The following is a 14,795-nucleotide window of genomic DNA, read 5'->3' on the forward strand; positions in this document are numbered from 1 at the left end:
AGACCAGAGAGGTGTTAAGCATTGCCTTGGAGAGGGCATGAGGTTTGCATGGTTTCTTTTTTTTTTTGTTTTGTTTTGTTTTGTTTTGTTTGCATGGTTTCTGTTTCACTACTGAAGAAAACAAAGAAGGCCCACCTGAAAGGGAAAGTCATGAGCACTTCAGGTGGGAGGTACAGGCCACTGGACCAGTAACGTTCTTAAAAGGTGCAAGTCTGAATCTGGAAAAAGGGAACAACCATTGATAATGTTCCTACCTCTGGCTTTCCATCCAGCATTCACTCCTACCTGCATAGCGCAGGGATTGCTAAACAGTAATGTCAACTGAAAAAAAAGTCAACCTCAAAGTAGGTGAATAAATGCTTTATTTGTCATTTTACTGAGGACAATAGCCCGGGAGACAGTATTTCAGATTGGGTTGAAAGAACTGCTCCAAAGCTTGTCAGTTTACTGGGGATTATATATAAAAAGGGTAGGGAGTAGACGTGCTTGCAGGCAGTTCTCCAAGGTCTGCACATCACAAGGTGTAATTTGTTGGGTTGTAAAAATGAAGGTTTATTGATTTCTACCTAGACACGTGGGGGACCCTTAGGTCGTCTTAATACATTCATCGTGTTTCTAGCATGTCTGATAAAAATATTGCCTGTGTGTCTCCACTTCACTGATTTTCTGGTTCTTCTTGTATTTGGTTTCTCCTTGAAGTCACTTGAAAGGGTCGCAGGTGGCTGAGGTTACAGTGCACAGCTAGTGCTCAGAGGACTTGGTCCAGGCTGCTGCTGAAGGGATCCATAGAGAATCTGCACCGAGAAACAGAAGATCTGCTTGTCGTGACTCTACTACAGATTTTCTTTCCACACGTTTATCAGCTTTATTTTCCTCATCATAAAATTGTATGTTGGTGTAAATTATGTCCCAAATCATTTGTAGTTTTAAAAATCTGTGATTTTTACAAGCAGATTAAATTTGGTGGAGTTATTATAGGCCACCTGGTAGGTTACTAAGAAGGGCATTGTGAAGTGCTATTAAGATTTAAAAAAAAAAAACCTGATAGGTAATATTCTTTCTTTAGAAAATTAGCTCTTGTGTATCTCCAGTGTTTGAACACCTCAACCAATTTTACACATTCTAGGTGAATATGAAGCTTCATATTTTCAAAGTGCCTTACAATCATCAATTATCTTCTTGAATGAATTCTTGAAGGGAGGCTTACCCATGATCCCAAAGGTTTAATGCTTCTCGTTCTGTAAAGGTAAGTCTTTTTTTTTTTTTTTTAAATCTTTATTTATTTATGATAGTCACAGAGAGAGAGAGAGGCAGAGACACAGGCAGAGGGAAAAGCAGGCTCCATGCACCGGGAGCCCGACGTGGGATTCGATCCCGGGTCTCCAGGATCGCGCCCTGGGCCAAAGGCAGGCGCCAAACCGCTGCGCCACCCAGGGATCCCAAAGGTAAGTCTTATACTTTGCAATTTGTGACTTTATCTTCATTTATCTTTCAATTAAAAATAAATTATAGTTAAACAGCCAATTTGATTCAAGTAATCCACTGATGCTTTGGGTAACTCTGCTATGATTTGCAGACTAACTTGATAAATACTGTTTTACTTCCATATAAAGATGAAACAATTGGGCAGCCCCGGTGGTGCAGCGGTTTAGCACTGCCTGCAGCCCGGGGTATGATACTGGAGACCCGGGATCGAGTCCCACATCGGGCTCCCTGCAGGGAGCCTGTTTCTCCCTCGGCTTGTGTCTCTGTCTCTCTCTCTCTGTCTCTCATGAATGAATAAATAAAATCTTAAAAAAAAAAAAAGATGAAACAATTAAGACACACAGAAGTTATTTTTTTATTCGAGTAAACTATAAAACAGAATTATCACAGTGAAATAATTCTAGTAAAGTAGAATTAGGGTTGAGCTAGAGAAATAGAATTCATTTGTTCCGTACTATCTGATTGTATTCTAATAATCTTCACAAAGAAAGATGACACACACTGAGTCATCACTGTTCTCCGCATGCTTCTCATTTCCCCAAACCACACCTACTTTCACAGCTCAACAAAAGTACTGAACACAGGTGCAAAAGTGTTTCGATGAGTAGTTAAATTCAATAAACAGTTATATCAGGTACTCATTACTATGATAAATATTACAGATATGAAAGTGATTTAGACAGTAGGGACCCAAATATGACTTAGACACAGCCCCACCCCAAAGGAACTAGAAAGGGGGATCCCTGGGTGGCGCAGCGGTTTGGCGCCTGCCTTTGGCCCAGGGCGCGATCCTGGAGACCCGGGATCGAATCCCACGTCGGGCTCCCGGTGCATGGAGCCTGCTTCTCCCTCTGCCTGTGTCTCTGCCTCTCTTTCTCTCTGTGACTATCATAAATAAATAAAAAATTAAAAAAAAAAAAAGGAACTAGAAAGGAAGGAAAGGAATCCAATATTTGTTTAAACCTATGATGTACAGTGTAGCATCTCATTTAATACTAACAATAATACTGCAAAGTAGATATAAGTTAAGCGCACTTATATGTAAGAGGAGACTGAGCTGCCTTTATTGTTACCTGTGTGTGATCCTGGGACAATGAAATCCTAGCTCTGTTAAACCTATGCTGTAGATTAACATTAGTTAGAAATTAATGGCCAAGTTAATGATATTGGGGTGAAGACAACATGATCTTTTATTTATCATTTTTCCAAGTTTTTACTTAAATTCTAGTTAACATGCAATGGAATATTAGTTTCAGGTGTAAGAATTTAGTAATTCAACACACATAAAACACCCAGTGCTCATCACAAGTGCCCTCCTTGATATCCATCACCTATTTAATATCCATCACCATTCCCATGCCCACCCCAGTTCTGGTAACCAACAGTTTGTTCTCTAAAGTTAAGAGTCTGTTTCTTGGTTTTCCTCTCTTTTCCCCCCTATATTCATTTGTATTGATTCTTAAATTCCACATATAATTTCCTTCTCTGACTTATTTCATTTAGTATAATAGTCTCTCACTCTTTCCATGTTGTTGCAAATGGCAAGACTTCATTTTTTATGTATATATATGGCACTTCTTCTTTATTAATTCATCTATTGATGGACACTTGGGCTGCTTCCACAATTTGACTATTGTAAATAATGCTTCAATAAACATAGGGCTAGGTATCTTCTGCTGAATTAGTGTTCTTATATTTTCTGGGTAAATACCTAGTAGTGCAATTGTTGGATCATAGGTTAGTTCTATTTTTACCTTAAATTTTTTTTTCAATTTTTAACTTTTTGAGGAACCTCCATACTGTTTTCCAGAGTGGATGCACCAGTTTGTAGTCCCATCACAGTGTAAAAGGGTTTCCCCTTACTCCAAATGCTTGCCACACCTGTTGTCTCCTATGTTCATTTTAGCCATCCTGATGGTTGAGGTGATATCTCATTGCAGTTTTGATTTGTATTTCCCTGATGATGAGTGATATTTTCTTTTCATGTGCCTGTTGCCATTTAGATGTCTTCTTTGGAAAAATGTCTAATCATCTCTTCTGTCCATTTTTTTAAACTAGATTATTGGTTTTTGGGTCTTGAGTATTATAAGTACTTTATGTATTTTAGATACTAACCCTTCCTTTATTAGATATGTCATTTGCAAATATCTTCTCCCATTCTATAGTTTGCCTTTTAGTTTTGTTGATTGTTTGCTTCACTGTGCAAAACCTTTTTATTTTGATGAAGTTCCTATAGTTTGTTTTTGCTTTTGTTTCCCTTGCATCCAGTGACCTATCTAATAAGAAGTTGCTATGGCCAATGTCAGGGAGCTTACCGCCTATGTTTTCCTCTAGGATTTTAATGGTTTCTTGTCTTACATTTAGGTCTTTCATCCATTTTGAATTTATTTTTGGGTGGTGTAAGCAAGTGGTCCAGTTTCAGTCTTTTGCATGTTGCTGTCCAGTTTTTCAAACACTATTTGTTGAAGAGACTTTTTTCTATTGTATATTCATTCCTACTTTGTCGAAGATTAGTTGACCATATTGTTGTGGGTTCATTTCTGGGTTTTCTATTCTGTTCCATTGATCTGTCTGCAACATGGCCTTTTAAATGTTTTTCAGATAAGGTGAAGGAATCAAAAAGAGAAATGGAAAATATGTAGGAGATGGAGGTAACTGAGAAAGCAAGCCTCTGGGAAAGATGAAAGGAGGTAGGTTTTAAAATTGAGCACAAATGGAGGAACGGATCCTAAACTAAAGGGCCAAATCATACCCTGATACCAGAGATAGAAAGGTAAGGATGAGGTGTATGTATAGATTTTAAAAGAAAAGAAGTTTGTCTTATGATGAGAATAAGGGCAGAGTAGGACAGAAATTATAAAGAAGTCCTTACAGGAATTTCCTCAGGAAGATAGGACCCCATATTCTTTGAAGGAGGCCAGGGGATGACCTGATCTGAGGAAACTGGCAAAGGTGTAAAATAGCTCTTCAGGATTTCAGAGAATGTTTTTTTTTTTTTTTTTTTAAAGCAGGAAGTGGAACTGATGAGTCATGTTCTATAGTTTAACTGATATTAGAGCTTATGAATTTTCACTGTTCCTATGTTTTCAAAGATAGGCAGATTTAATCCAAAAACTTCAGTAGGAGGTGGTTGTATAATTGGCTCATGGTTGAGGATTATTAGGGCTCATAAATAAGTAAGCAATGAGATAAGAGCTGAGACTAAAATTATTTCTGAGAGCTGCTCCCAGTACTGAGAGCAGAGCTGTGAGTAAAAGCAGTTCAAACTCCAAACCTAGTATCCAGTTGGGATGTGATGGAAGATAGGAGACTGGTCACTTAGGTAAAGTGGAAGGATCAAGTGGTGAGAGACTTGATGAAGCTAAAAAGCAGGTGTTATGAAGTGAGTGTATAAGAAACCTAGAAGGCCAGACAGCTCCAGTCAGAAAGTAGGATATTAAAGGAAGGTACTGATGATGGAAAGATCTAAACAGTAGCCATTGAAGAGGTTATGTGTGTAAAGCAGAGGTGAAAATCACAGGATTTGAAAAAGTCAAAGAAATGTGAGGCTAATGGGTAAAATGTGTTTTCCACTTGTGTCTTGTAGTTACTTGAGAAGAATGTCAGGAGTTGGGATGGAGCAGAAAGCTCTCACATAGGCGGCAATGTTCTCAATAAATATGGACAAGTTGGGACACCTGGGTGGCTCAGCAGTTAAGCACCTGCCTTCGACCCAGGGCATAATCCTGGAGTCCTGGGACCAAGTCCCATATCGGGCTTTCTGCATGGAGCCTGCTTCTTCCTCTGCTTGTGTCTCTGCCTCTCTCTGTGTGTCTCTCATGAATAAATAAATAAAATCTTTTTTTTTTTAAAAAAAAAAGAATATGGACAATGACATGGATATATCTGCAGTGGCAGTAACAGGATTTATAGAGGGTGGGTATTCACATATAATGATCTTATCTAGGAAAGATATTGCAAGTTGGAGAAGAATAAGATGCTGAAATGGGAAGTGAAGGTGTAGGGATTTAGGGAGAAAGAGTAATCCTCTTGGCCAAAAAATATGGTGGATATCCTATGGGTCAGGAACTATGGGAGAGGCATTGGACAGGTATCCTAGAACTGATAGAGAAAAACTGATCTAGGATGCGAGCCATATTTAATTTAAAGCAAGACATAGAGGGAAGTTTTTATGAAGACTTAAAAGATCTGGTGGGGTTTGTTTACAACAGAACAGAGGGTGGGAGCAGATGTTAGTAAGCTACATGAAACAGTGTGCGTGGAATAGTAAGCAGACCAATTTGCTACTGATCTTAAACTCTATCTGCCTTCTGCCCCCTTTTTAAAGATTTTCCAAGCTCTGATTATTAGATTCATGCTGTTGCCAAGCAACAGATAAATTTTCCTTTGTCACTCTGACATTTCCCCATCTCCCTTTCTAGGGAATAAAGGGCTAAGTTATGTGTAACCCAGCTCGAGAAGGACTTGGTCTGATGAGTGAAAATGTGACCTTACAGTAAAGGAGCTGCAAGGCCATCAATATGTGCCAGCAGGAGCAAGGAGAATACTTTTGGGACTGTATTCTGAGGATGCTGAACAAGATGCAAATGGAAAATGAATTTGGATAAGGGAGTGTTTATTGATTTGGGAACACTCATCAGGAAGAGAAGAATGAATCCTGGTAAGGATCCTGGGAAATATGACTAGCATACTTCCATGATGGCTCTCAGAAGCTTGAAGAAAGTGGTGGCCCATACTCAAAGAAGTAGAAATAGAATTGTCATGGCAGATGGTGGGAGCAGGGAGCAAAATGCTCAGAAAAGTGGGCATGCTAGAGAGACTATGCCATATTAAAGCTGGATGCTCCATTATCAAAGTGACTAGGAATTTTCTGGTGAGAGAGGTATCCCATCAGTGAGAAGCTCAGTGGTGGCTCTCCTCTGTGGGTCATAGCTGATGACAAAAGATGATGTTACCAAGCTAGGTTCAGAGATAGCAACAAGGATAATAAAATCCTGAAACAACAGAGGCCAGGGGGCAGCACGTAAACGTCATAAGGATACAACAGTCCGATTGGGTGGCAAGATTAGAGTGGCAGTCAGTGGTCTTAACCTAGAGAGAGCTGTGAAGATGATTAATAGAATATGGGGAAAAGATAGAAGCTAGCCAACCAGAGTGTGCTCAAAAAAAAAAAAAAAAAATCGAGGATGGATGACCCCAAGGCTGAAAGCAAAGGCCTTCATAAAAAGTTTCACTCTCTTCCCTAGTTTCCTGACTTGAGCCAGTTTATCAGTCCAGAGCCCAGTAGCTGAAGGAGAGGCAAGAATGCTGGGAGGGAGGACCCTTCAACACCGTAGTCAGAATATATGGTCATGACTTCTCCCACCCCTACTCCACTCCCAATTCTTCCCCAAAGGGACCTGTGGCCATTCCTTTGGAAAACCATACACTGAAGATAAGAGAATGCCTGACCATTTTGAAAATTGTTGGACACAATCATTATTGATACCTAGGAACTCTGAGTATTATGACAGTCCTCAATTATAGTAGAGGTATACAGGAGCCAGATAATGGAGTTTCTGCCCAGATCTGGCATATAGCAGGTCCACTGGGCACAAGCACCCATGTGGTGGTCATTCCGCCAGTCCTAAATGTACAATTGGAATGGACATACTTGATAGGTAGTAAAACACCCACATCAGTTCCTTGGCCAATGGGATAAGAGTTATCAAAGTGGGAAAGGGGAGCCTCTGAAATTGCACAGTGAATATATTGAATAAAAACAATATAGGAGAATGGTAGATAATAATGCCACTTTTGGTTCCCATCTAAACTGCATTTAATTCACCATACATGTCCCTCCAAAGATCCAACAGTTCCTAGAGAATGGACGATAGACTGCCGCAATTCAACCAAGTAATAACCCCAGTTAGAGCATATGATATCTTTACAGGAGCAGAGCCAGATGACCTCAGGTCATTGACTTGTGGTGACTGATATGATGAATGTGTTATTTCCCGACCTTATTAGAAAGTAGAATTGGAAAGCGTTTGCATTCAATGAGAATGAATAATAGAAAATATTTATAGTGTTCCCTTAGGGCTACATTGTCTCTTCTACCCTCTGTCTTAATGTAATCCTAAGAGATTTGAAATGTTTGGACATCTCGCAGAACACAACAGTGGTCTGCTACATTGATGGCATTATACTAATCCGGTTAGGTTAACAAAAATTGGAGGCCTTGGTGAAATATGTAGACTCCAGAAGAGTAAGAAAATACCTATAAATTGTTGGGGATCCATAAAATCAGTGAAATTTAAGAATTTATGGAGTTCAGAGCATACTTTTTCATGTCCTATTTAAGAAAAATTTGCTTATTTCTCAGTCATACTTTCTTCTAGAGTATTTATTTTACTTTCATATTTAGATTTATGACCCTTCTGGAATTGATTTTTTTGTATGTGTGCGAGGTAGGTGGTCAGCCTTCATTTCTTCTGTAGTGTTAATATCTCCAGGATCATTTATTGAACACTTCCCTCCAAAAAAACCCAACTTTCCTGTATTGCTCTGTACTATCACCTTTGAAAAATCAAATTACCTTACATGTGTGGATCTTTTTTAGGTCTCTCTTGACCATTTGCCTATTTTCTATCCTTGTGCCAATTGGAACTGACTTAATGATTTTAATCTTATAATGTCAGGTAGTGTAAATATTCCAGCTTTGGTTTTTGAAATTACCTTGGCTATTCTCAGCTTTTTAATTTCCATATATATTTTAGAATCTGCTTATTACTTTCCATTCAAAAAATCTTCTGGGACATTATTGAAATTGCATTGAATTTATAAATCAGTTTTGGGAGGGATGACATCTTAATAGTCCATAAACATGGTATATTATACCTGCATTTATTTAGGATTTAATTTCTGTCAATGTTTTGCAATCAGTAATGTTTGTATCATATCTTTTGACAGATGTCTTTCTTTTTTTAAAGATTATTTATTTATTTATGAGGGACACAGAGAGAGGCAGAGACACAGGCAGAGGGTGAAGCAGACTCCCTGCAGGGAGCTTGATGCGGTACTTGATCCCAGGACCCCGGGATCATGCCCTGAGCCAAAGGCAGATGCTCAACCACTGAGCCACCCAGGTGCTCCCTGATAGATTTATTTCTAGGTATTTGAGGACTTTCGGTGCTAATATGCTTGTCTATTTTATGTGTCATTTTTTATTTATTTTCTGAAATACAATTAAGTTTTGTAATCATTGTATCCAGTGACCTTATTACGTTCACTTATTAATTCAAATAATTTGTCAATAGATTCTTTTTTTTTTTTAATTTTTATTTATTTATGACAGTCACAGAGAGAGAGAGAGAGAGAGAGAGAGAGAGAGAGGGAGAGAGAGGCAGAGGCATAGGCAGAGGGAGAAGCAGGCTCCATGCACCGGGAGTCCGACGTGGGATTCAATCCCGGGTCTCCAGGATCGCGCCCTGGGCCAAAGGCAGGCGCTAAACAGCTGCGCCACCCAGGGATCCCTGTCAATAGATTCTTTTAGATTTTAAGTTTACACAACCGTTTAACTTGTTAAGTAAAGACAGTGTTATTTCTTCCTTTCTGATCATTACGCTTTTTCTTTTTCTCCTTTAGTACATTGGCTTGAGCATCCAATACCATGTTAAAAATATATGGTAGGGTAGCCGGGGTGGCTCATGGGTTTAGCACAGCCTTCAGCTCAGGGCGTGACCCTGGGGCCCTGGGATCGAGTCCCACGTCGGGCTCCCTACATGGAGGCTGCTTCTCCCTCTGCCTGTGTCTCTGCCTCTCTCTCTCTTTCTCTCTCCGTCTCTCAAGAATAAATAAAAAATCTTTAAAAAAATACATGGTAATAGCAGATATGTCCTTGTTTCATTCCTGATGTCAGGGGGAAACATTCAATAATTTATGTTAAGTATAATGTAAGCTGTAGTTATTCAGAGATGCCCTTTATCAATTCCCACTATTCCTACTTTTCAGAGAGTTTTTTTTTTTTATCATAAGGGGATGTTGAGTTTTATCAAATTCTTTTTTTGGCAACTACCAAGCTGATCCTGTGATTTTTCTTTTTTTTTCTTTCTTTCTGTTACTCTGATGAATTACAGTGGGCTTCCACCCTTCCATTTGTAGAAAAGCCCTGCTTAGTCATAATTATCCTTTTTTTTGTACCACTTGATTCAATTTTTGCATTTAGGCTATAGCATTGATAAATATGCCTCCTAAGGTAACATTTTTTTCTTCTCATTAAAATTACTTTAGAAAACAAGAAATTGGGATGCCTTGGTGGCTCAGTGGTTGAGCCTTTGGCTCAGGGCGTGATCCTGGTCCAGGATCAAGTCTCATATCAGGCTCCCTGGGAGGAGCCTGCTTCTCCCTCTATGTCTCTGCCTCTGAACCTATCATGAATAAATAAATAATTTAAAAAAAAAAGAAAACAAGAAATTATATGATCCCAAGCATGCTCTTGGATGCTTACTTTGTAAGTGTGCAGGATGTAGAATGGATTAGTGCAAGGTGAAGAAGATTCGGGGTCAACTGGAGTATTGAGAGCTTGGACCAGTTTGGTACAAGTGGAAACGAAAAGGAAGAGAGACTCTGCAGTGTTCAGCTCCTGATTAGACGGAAGGGTAGCATCATGAAATAGAGCAGCTGGGAGAACTTGACGTCAGCTTGGAGAAGAGCAGAAATAATGAGTTGACTCGGGTTACAATCTTTTTACCGTCCTCGTAATGATCAATCACCATCCTCAGGATTCCTACAAAGGGATAACCGCAATTTAAGAACTCGCCAGTGCACGCCATTCCATAACCGGCTGGCATGTTAATGCCTTTAATTACAAAGTTTCCTGACATTGCTTTGTAGCTAGAAAAAAAGAAGAAAATCCCGTTCAGCGTCAGACACCATATTCACCGTACAGCCGCTGAGCACCCCGCGATGGGATCCCTAGGCGGGCCGGCCAGCACCGGGGTACACGCTGCGCAGTTCCCGCCGTCGACCACCAGGGGGCGAGCGGGAGCGCACGTCGCCCCCGTCCCTCCTCCCCTCCCCCCCTCGGGCCTCCGCCCTCCGCCCCGCGGCCCAGCTCCCGGGAGCGCGCACGCCCCGGAGCCCACGCGGACCGCGGGAGCTGCAGCCGCGCGCTCGGCCGGGGCGCGGGGGCCTCGGGGGACCCAGGCCATGTGGAAGCTGCTGTCCGCCGGGGGCCCGGCCCGAGGTGAGGGCGGGGGGAGGGCCCGGCCCGCCGTCCCGGGAGCAGTCGGCTGCGCGGGGCCGAGGCTGCGGACCGGGGCTTCCGGTCCCGGTGTCCGCCTTCCGGGGCCGCCGCCTCCGTCCGGCGTGCGTGGGGGGGAGGGGGAGGCGCCGCGTTCCGGGGCCGCTTCCCGGCGCGCAGGCCCCGCAGAGCCGAGTGCTGGCCGCCGCCGCGTCCCCGGGGCGCTCTCCGGGGCATCCTCCGCGGTGTCCTCCGCGGCGTCCCCCGGTGCCTCCCCCGGGGCGTCCTCCGGGGCGCCCTCCGGTGCGACCTCCAGTGCCTCCCCTGGTGGGGCCCTCCGGTGCCTCCTCAGGGGCGTCCTCCAAGGGCGTCCCCCGGAGCGTCCCCTCGGTGCCTTCCCCGGTGCATCCCCCGGAGCTTCCCCCCGGTGCCTTCCCCGGTGCGTCCCCCCTGGGCGTCCTCCGGAGCTCCCCCGGCACCTCCCCCGGGGCGTCCCCCGGTGCATCCCCCGGAGCGTCCCCCGGTGCCTTCCCCGGTGCGTCCCCCCTGGGCGTCCTCCGGAGCCTCCCCCGGGGCGTCCCCCGGTGCCTTCCCCGGTGCATCCCCCGGAGCGTCCCCCGGTGCATCCCCCGGAGCGTCCCCCGGTGCCTTCCCCGGTGCGTCCCCCCTGGGCGTCCTCCGGAGCCTCCCCCGGCACCTCCCCCGGGGCGTCCCTCGGTGCCTCCTCCGGTGCCTCCCGCGGTACCTCCCGCGGTACCTCCCCCGGCGCCTCCCCCGGTACCTCCCCCGTTGCCTCCCCCGGGGCGTCCCCCGGTGCTTCAGGCTTCGGGCGGGCGAAACGCCGGGAAGGAGTCCCCAGGCGGCGGGGCGGGGCGGGGCGGCGGGCGCCTGCGTCGTGCGCACTTTGCCCAACTCGGCGGGAAGGCGGAGACCGTTGGCTGAACGGCGGCCCCGGGGACCCCTGCGAGCGCCGGCGGGGGCAGGGCCGGGAGCCGGTGGGAGCCGGAGCGGCCGCCCCGTGGCCGCCTCGGCCCGGCACCTGCCGCAGTGGGAAGCACCCTCTGCCCTCCGCGGCCCGCCTTGTTGACTTTTGGGGGGTTGAGAACTCTCAGCAGCATCTAGTGGGCCCCGTGGGGTAAACCGAGGCACGGTTTTACCCCTGGAAACAGCCCCCCTCTAGGCCGCGAGTTTCTGTGGACAAAAGCTCGGTCGGAGGAGCCGGCGCCGCTTCCCTGCCCGCAGGACCCTGCCACTCCAGTGACGGACTCGGGCGCCCCGCCAGCCTCTGCTAGTCTCGACTAACTCGCTGTTAGACAATTCGTGATTTCAACGTGTTTTTAAGCTGATGAGACGTGCCCACTTGTTTGAAACGCTCCCTTCAACATAAACGCGCAGCTCCCCCAAAATGTACGCTTCAAATCAGGTCCGACCTTGCTTTGCGTGGACCTGCCTGTGTTGCTTTGCTCCTGACTTCCCGAGTGGCATGTGCATTCTCCTTCTTGTGACTTCACGGCGTCCTGTACCACCTGGTAGGGGAAGTTTCTGTAAACTGCAAATGTTTCTTTACAGTTTTTTGCATCATATTTTCCCAATGGGTTTTTGGATCTGTTTAGGGGAGGTGGGGGGGGGGGCAGAGGGACATATCCAATCCCAAGCAGACTCCCCTGCTGAGCACCCAGCCCAACCTGGGGCTGGGTCTCAGCACCTGGAGTTCAGGACCCCGAGATCGGCACCTGGAGATCGGGACCCCCGAGATCAGCACCTGGAGATCCGGACCCCCAAGATCAGCACCTGGAGATTGGGACCCCGGAGATTGGAACCCCTCGAGATCAGCACCTGGAGATCGGGACCCGAGGTCAAGATCCAGAGATCAGGACCCCCAAGATCAGCACCTGGAGATCCAGACCCCCAAGATCAAGACCCGGAGATTGGGACACCGAGATCAGCACCTGGAGATTGGACCCCGAAATCAGCACCTGGAGATTGGGACCATGGAGATCGGGACCCCTCCAGATCAGCATCTGGAGATCGGGACCGAGATCAAGACTCAGAGGTCGGGACTCTCAGATCAGCACCTGGAGATGGGGAACCCCGAGATCAGCACCTGGAGATCAAGACCCGGAGATCAGGACCCCCTGAGATCAGACCCGGAGATTGGGACCCCAAAGATCAGGACCCGGAGATACTGACCCCGAGATTAGCACCTGGAGATCAGGACTCTCAGATCAGGACCTGAGAGGAAACCAAAAGTCAGACGCTTAAGGAACAGAGCCAGTCACCTCTGACACTTTTCAGTAGTTATCACTTGAAAACGCTGTAGCTTTCCATCTAGTTAAGTAATCGTTTGCATCTTTCAGCGAGGCTTTACTAGAAAGCACAAGTTTGATGTCTATAAAGTTGATTACTAACATTTAAGCGCAAAATAAAAGTATGTTTCTTAAATACTTGCTGTATATATATGTATACATGTGTATATCTATACATTTACCTTTTTTTTTTTTAAATAATTTTCAGAACCATTCAGGCTTTTGACTGGTGTTGAATACATTGTTGGAAGGAAAAACTGTAGCATTCTAATCGAAGGCGATCAGTCAATCAGTCGAAGTCATGCTGCCTTAACTGCTAACTTTTCTGTAACCAACCTGGTATGTTACTCATTTTATTTCACTAGCTTATAGTAAGGGTGTCAAAATTACAAGACTATTTGGGTGTGTAAGAGTTTGTAGGATTTTGAATTCCATAATTAGTTTTTTTTAAATGTTAAAATGACTTAATTTTGGTAGTGGTAACAGTGGTGTGTGTTTCTATATTTGAAGTTTCTGTTCCAGTGTTTTACTCTATTGTAGTGACTCAGAAGCTCAAAGGAAGTAGAACATATTTATACTTATTTAATGAACATTAAGTGCTTGCTGTGTGCCTTGCTTTAAAGAGTTTGTGTAGCCATGTGAACACAGGCATTTCCCACATAATGTAGGTTTTCACAGTGGGAATTGGTTTATTTTATTAGGAAAAGTAGTTGTTGCTTATGTCCCACAGTTCTTTTGAGTTTGTTTTGGTTGGTTAGCTTTAATCACAACGGTGGGTGGTAAAAGTTATATAAACGGCTGTGCACCTGATAATGCTGGTGATAATAAGAAAAGCCATTATTTTGAGCAAATATTACATATCAACAGATGCTGCATCTGTTCAGTAATATTTAGGTTTTGTGTCTTTATTTTTCTAGTTGTAAAGGATTATTGTTGAAATTCCTAAAGGAAAAATAAAATTGTTACTGCAAGTCAGACATTCTAAGCCTTTTCTCATTGGACCTTTTTTTTACTGTGTTATTTTGATAATGTAAAAAAAAAAAAAAACAACTTAGGGACGAAGCTGTCATGTGTGAAACAGACTACACAAAGGCAAAGAATTCTCAAATGTGTGAAATTGAGGGGTCATTCTACCCTGACTGACAAAAGTAAAGAAAATGCTTGGTCTGGGATCCCTGGGTGGCTCAGCGGTTTGGCGCCTGCCTTTGGCCCAGGGCGCGATCCTGGAGACCCGGGATTGAATCCCACATCGGGCTCCCAGTGCATGGAGCCTGCTTCTCCCTCTGCCTATGTCTCTGCCTCTCTCTCTCTCTCTCTCTCTGTGACTATCATAAATAAATAAATAAATAAAAATTAAAAAAAAAAAGGAAAATGCGTGGTCTAAGAGGAATGATTCTGGAATTCAGACATTAGCCATTAATTTCTAGTTAACTGATGATTCTCTGTAGGCAACCGAAACTAATTATTGCCTTCTATGGTGGGCGATTAGCCATCTATCAATTACCTAGTCAAAAAGTTACTAGCTTTTTATTTTGAAACCTTTTCGCTTGGGAACTGTATTTACCGCATGGTAAAAGACTTAAATGTATTGATTGTTTCAGAGTCAAACAGATGAAATTCCTATATTGACATTAAAAGATAATTCTAAGTATGGTACCTTTGTTAATGACGAAAGAATGCAGCATGGCCTTTCTCAAGTTTTGAAGACAGGGGATAGGGTTACTTTTGGAGTATTTGAAAGTAAATTCAGGTAAGAACTTTTTAAATTCCTATTAAAAATG

General features: G+C 44.0%; 1 protein-coding gene and 1 long non-coding RNA gene across 4 annotated transcripts in view; one reads left to right on the forward strand and one right to left on the reverse strand.

Annotated features, from left to right (window-relative positions):
- Positions 1-365: 365 nt before the first annotated feature.
- On the reverse strand, positions 366-11,870 carry LOC121499016. Of its 2 annotated transcripts, none has more exons than XR_005989966.1 (3): positions 11,490-11,870; positions 9,974-10,252; positions 366-794 (listed from the first exon to the last, which is right to left on the reverse strand). It is a non-coding gene; the product is annotated as an uncharacterized LOC121499016 (long non-coding RNA). The 2 variants fall into 2 exon arrangements; XR_005989967.1 differs by lacking the exon at positions 366-794 and adding an exon at positions 8,946-8,999.
- Positions 10,526-14,795, forward strand: part of NBN (nibrin) — a 59,323-nt gene continuing 55,053 nt past the window's right edge. Inside the window, exons 1-3 of one of the 2 annotated variants that reach the window (XM_041769461.1) lie at positions 10,526-10,711; positions 13,223-13,353; positions 14,616-14,764. In XM_041769461.1, the coding sequence (XP_041625395.1) occupies positions 10,675-10,711; positions 13,223-13,353; positions 14,616-14,764 (317 nt within the window). In that variant the 5' untranslated portion in view covers positions 10,526-10,674. Of the gene's footprint in view, positions 10,712-11,869; positions 12,238-13,222; positions 13,354-14,615; positions 14,765-14,795 lie in introns of those variants that run through there. The other variant, XM_041769462.1, reaches the window with a different exon arrangement.

This window comes from Vulpes lagopus, chromosome 9 (genome assembly GCF_018345385.1).
Source record: "Vulpes lagopus strain Blue_001 chromosome 9, ASM1834538v1, whole genome shotgun sequence".
NCBI classification, from domain to species: Eukaryota; Metazoa; Chordata; class Mammalia; order Carnivora; family Canidae; genus Vulpes; species Vulpes lagopus.